The sequence below is a fragment of the Trypanosoma grayi genome (genome assembly GCF_000691245.1).
Source record: "Trypanosoma grayi strain ANR4 Tgr_1263_V1, whole genome shotgun sequence".
Lineage (NCBI taxonomy): Eukaryota > Euglenozoa > Kinetoplastea > Trypanosomatida > Trypanosomatidae > Trypanosoma > Trypanosoma grayi.
The window spans coordinates 1-4,122 of record NW_008826882.1 but is presented as its reverse complement, the minus strand read 5'-3'; the positions used below and the strand labels follow the sequence as shown (position 1 = coordinate 4,122).

The following is a 4,122-nucleotide window of genomic DNA, read 5'->3' as shown; positions in this document are numbered from 1 at the left end:
CTGGCGATCTCGGCGACCTTGACGACGCGACGCAGCTGCCCGGCGGCGGCGCAAGCGGCAGCGGCAAGGAGGCGCTGCTGCAGAGCACCGTCGGCCCGGTGTCCGTCAACGCCCTTGTGGAGATGGTGCTGCTGAGTATCCGCCGCATGGACATCATGACGGAGCAGGGCATCCAGGCCCTCCACCTGCAGGGACTGGAGCGCATGCAGTACGCTGCCGCGAAGAAGGCGCAGCGCGAGGAGATCCTGCGACAGCGCCGCATCGAGCAGCAGGGCGTTGAGGGCATCCCCGTCGGTCGCCTGCTCGAGCACCTCAAGGAAAGCCCTGCGATGTACGCGAGAGGCACGCAGCTGCTCGACAGTGAGTCTGGGCTCGCGGTGATGCTGCGTGCGGGCTTCTTCTCGCTGCTCGACGCCTACGACACGGTCGCAGAGGAGACGGAGGTTCGCGTGCGTGAGGTACAGGCACTGATTGCGCGTGCGCTGGCGCAACTCCCATCATCGATGATGGACTCGGCCCTCGATGCCGTGTGCGTGCGGCTGCGTCGCGACCTTCAACAGTACCGCAATAGTAGCAGCAGCAGTAATAATAATGATAATAATGCGCGCGACAAGGCAGCGCCGTCGCCACCACCAATCACGTCAGCTTACCATCTCACGATGCAGGTGCTTTTCACGCTCTTCTCCGCGCAGGCGCCGGTGCGGGAGCGGGGGGCCAACGCGTTTGCCTTCATGAGCGCCATCACTGCCGCGCCGGAAGAGGAGGACGGGGCGTCGCTGCAGCTGCACTCCCACGCCACCTTCACCATAGACACCGACAACCCGGTGGAGTGGCTCCAGTCCACGCATGACAGCGTCGGTGCGTTCGGCGACCGCAAGCGTCCACGCGAAGCGGAGGCGGGTGTGCACAATGACGGGGACAAGAACGGGGAGACGTCAGCCGACGGCGCGTCACGTTTCTTCCGCGACGACAGCGTTCAAACGCCGTGTGTGTACAGTCACTTGCTGTGCCGCGTCATGGAGCTACTGACGGAGGCGGAGCAGCCGGCGCTGCTCCTCGACGCTCTGCTGCAGTGCCCGCGCCTCACACGCTACGTGTGGCACTACATTCACAAGCACTACTGCCTCTCTGCGGAGAAGGCGCGTTGCCTGCTGGGCATGTGGCTCCTGAAGAACCTCGCGGTGAAGCGGGTGGTGTATCGCCGCTACGCCGTGAACAGCCTGCTGCACCTCGCTGCTGCGTGGAGTGAGTACCCGCGGCGACTGGCGGTGACGCAGTTGGGTGCGCTACTCGCCGCTGGTGGCCCCGACGGCCGCCGCGTCATTGACAAGAGCGCCGAGTCGCTGCTGGTGCGTTACGCGAAGCGGCAGATGGCGGCCATCCCACTCGCGAAACTCCCTTCGCCCTCTTCTGGTGGTGGCAGTGTCGTTGTTGATGTCACAGCGGCGAAGAGTGAGGACAACACTGACGTCGCCACGCTCCGCGAGAGGGAGATGCGGAAACTCGCCGACGCGCTTGACCGGCACCTCGGGCCTTTTCTCATGCTGTGCGCGCGGCAGCCGAAGGAGCTCTTCCCCGCTCTCTTTAGCGTCTTCAAGGAGTGCGTGGAGCGGCAGAATGAGGCGATGATACATCTGCTCGCCGAGCACGTGGATGTGCGGCGCATGTGCCAGCGGTTGTTCCGGGTGGGCACGCTGGCGTTCATGTCGAACGTCATGCCGTTCCTGCGCCGGCACAGCGGCGACGCCACACTGCTGGTGCAGAAGATACTCTGGGCGATCAGCGCTGAGTTGCGGTTAATGGGACCAGGGACCGATGCAGCGGCTACGGATTTAGAGCAAACAGCTGTAGCGCTGCTGGGGCATGCGCGTGTGATGTTCGACGGCAGCGCAATCCCGCTGTTGTACCGCGCCGTCTCTTCTGCTGGCGCCACAGTGGACGACACTGCGTCTCTGCACGATGTGCGGTTTATCGCCCCTTTTATGAGTCTTGTTACGGCGGAAGAACTGAGGCGGGTGTACCTGCGTGCGTTCCTGCACTTTGTACAAATGCAACTCCAGCAGCAACAACAGGCCGCCACCGCTGCTGTGGGGGCGAATGCAGCAGGTGGAGTGGCGCACATGCGGGGCGAGGAGCTGCACCAGTTCATCCAAGATGTCGTGCGTGAGGTGCTGGTGCGGTCCTCTGTGCGGATCTCCGACGGCGCTTCTCGTGGTCTCTCACGCGTGGACCTCCTCATCTACCTGCACCGCGCGCCACACGAGTCCGTCGCCACTGACGCTCATGCAGCGCACAGCCAGGCAGCATCGGCGTCGTCCGGTGTGGCGCGGGCGGAATCACGCGGCATTCTCGGTGACGCCAATCCATCCTCGTCCCCGTCGCCTGCTGCTGCTGCTGCTGCAACAGCTGCTGTGGCCGCCAAGTCGCAGACTGCGGAGGACCTCCCAATCAGTACACTCACAACGAAGGAGGTCATTGGCGTGCTGCTTAGGCTGTCACGCACCTTTGACGACGCCACAGCCGAGCTTCTGTATGGCCCCGAGGAGATAAAGAGCGCGGTGCGGCAGCTGATGCAGCACAGCGGCGGGGCGCCTGTCCCCTCGCAACTGATGGCGACCCTGATCCTTGCCTGTGGCATTCACGCTCAGCGGCCCCACACGGACCTTGTTCGCTTTGTTCATCAAGAGGTCCTTTTACCGCTTGCGAAGGACGCAACGTGGGAGAAGGACATGCAGCTCTGGCGCGGTGTCTTGTTCTTCGCGGAGGCGTACTACCGGGAGTGTAGCAGTTTTCTCATCAACCTGCCCGATCAGGTGCTCATCGACGCGCTGCGTGCCCGCACCCAGCTGTGTGACTACTTCAAGGAGGAGCACGGCAACAACGCCTCCTTTGGCCACGTCTTGGGGAGTCTCTAGACGCGGGGAGATAGGCATAAGGACGACGACGACGACGACGACGAAGAGAGGACACACAAGCATAATGCCAAAGACATTTCTGTGTGGGCTATTTTAAAGGCATGAAGGAGAGGANAAGGAGGAGCACGGCAACAACGCCTCCTTTGGCCACGTCTTGGGGAGTCTCTAGACGCGGGGAGATAGGCATAAGGACGACGACGACGAAGAGAGGACACACAAGCATAATGCCAAAGACATTTCTGTGTGGGCTATTTTAAAGGCATGAAGGAGAGGAGGAAAGAACGAAAAACAAAAAAAACATACACACAAAGCAAGAAGAAACGCCTCTGAATGAATGTGACATGTCAAATTTCGCCCCGCCCTTTCGTCTTGTGTCTGGGAAAATATTACTCCACCCCTTTTTCTCTCTTTAGCAGCAGGTGGAAATGTAGCATGGTGACTCCCCTCTGCTCCACCATGCACACACACAGACACACAGACAGACACACAGACAGACACACAGACAGACACACAGACAGACACACAGACAGACACACAGACAGACAGACAGACAGACAGACAGACAGACAGACAGGCACAGACGCATGCTCATATGCATGCGGCATATATTCGTACATGCATGNTGAATGAATGTGACATGTCAAATTTCGCCCCGCCCTTTCGTCTTGTGTCTGGGAAAATATTACTCCACCCCTTTTTCTCTCTTTAGCACCAGGTGGAAATGTAGCATGGTGACTCCCCTCTGCTCCACCATGCACACACACAGACACACAGACAGACAGACAGACAGACAGACAGGCACAGACGCATGCTCATATGCATGCGGCATATATTCGTACATGCATGGGGGGGTCTGTCCCTCTCGCTGTCTGAGTGTGAGCGTGGGGGGGTGGGAGTGGAGGTGAGAGGCTCCTCCAGGGGGGAGGAGAAGGAAGGGGGCACGGCTGCTTAGCACAGTGGCAGTGCACCACTCTCGTAAAGTGGGGGTCGCGAGTTCGATTCTCGCAGTGGCCTTACTTTTTCTCCCCCTACCCCGCCATATCACGTCAGGCATGCATGAGGGGCGGCGGCTGCGGCTTTTCGTCCTTCGCATTGGAAGGGAAGTGGAATTGGCCAGAAAACGAAAAAAAAACACTTGTGTTTTCAGGGAGGAGGCGCGCTATGTCCTGGTGTATCTCCAACTTGGTGTTGGTTTGCGTTCTGATTG

General features: G+C 60.1%; 1 protein-coding gene and 1 non-coding gene across 2 annotated transcripts; both read left to right on the top strand.

Moving 5' to 3' along the window:
* Positions 1 to 122: 122 nt before the first annotated feature.
* Positions 123 to 2,915, top strand: DQ04_12631000 (hypothetical protein; the record flags this gene model as incomplete). Its single annotated transcript, XM_009316785.1, has 1 exon — positions 123 to 2,915. The coding sequence occupies one exon, from the start codon at positions 123 to 125 to the stop codon at positions 2,913 to 2,915; it is 2,793 nt and encodes a 930-aa protein (XP_009315060.1).
* Positions 2,916 to 3,857: 942 nt separating this feature from the next.
* DQ04_tRNA062 lies at positions 3,858 to 3,929 on the top strand (the record flags this gene model as incomplete). The annotated part of the gene is made up of 1 exon: positions 3,858 to 3,929. It is a non-coding gene; the product is annotated as a tRNA-Thr (tRNA).
* Between the last annotated feature and the right edge of the window lie 193 nt (positions 3,930 to 4,122).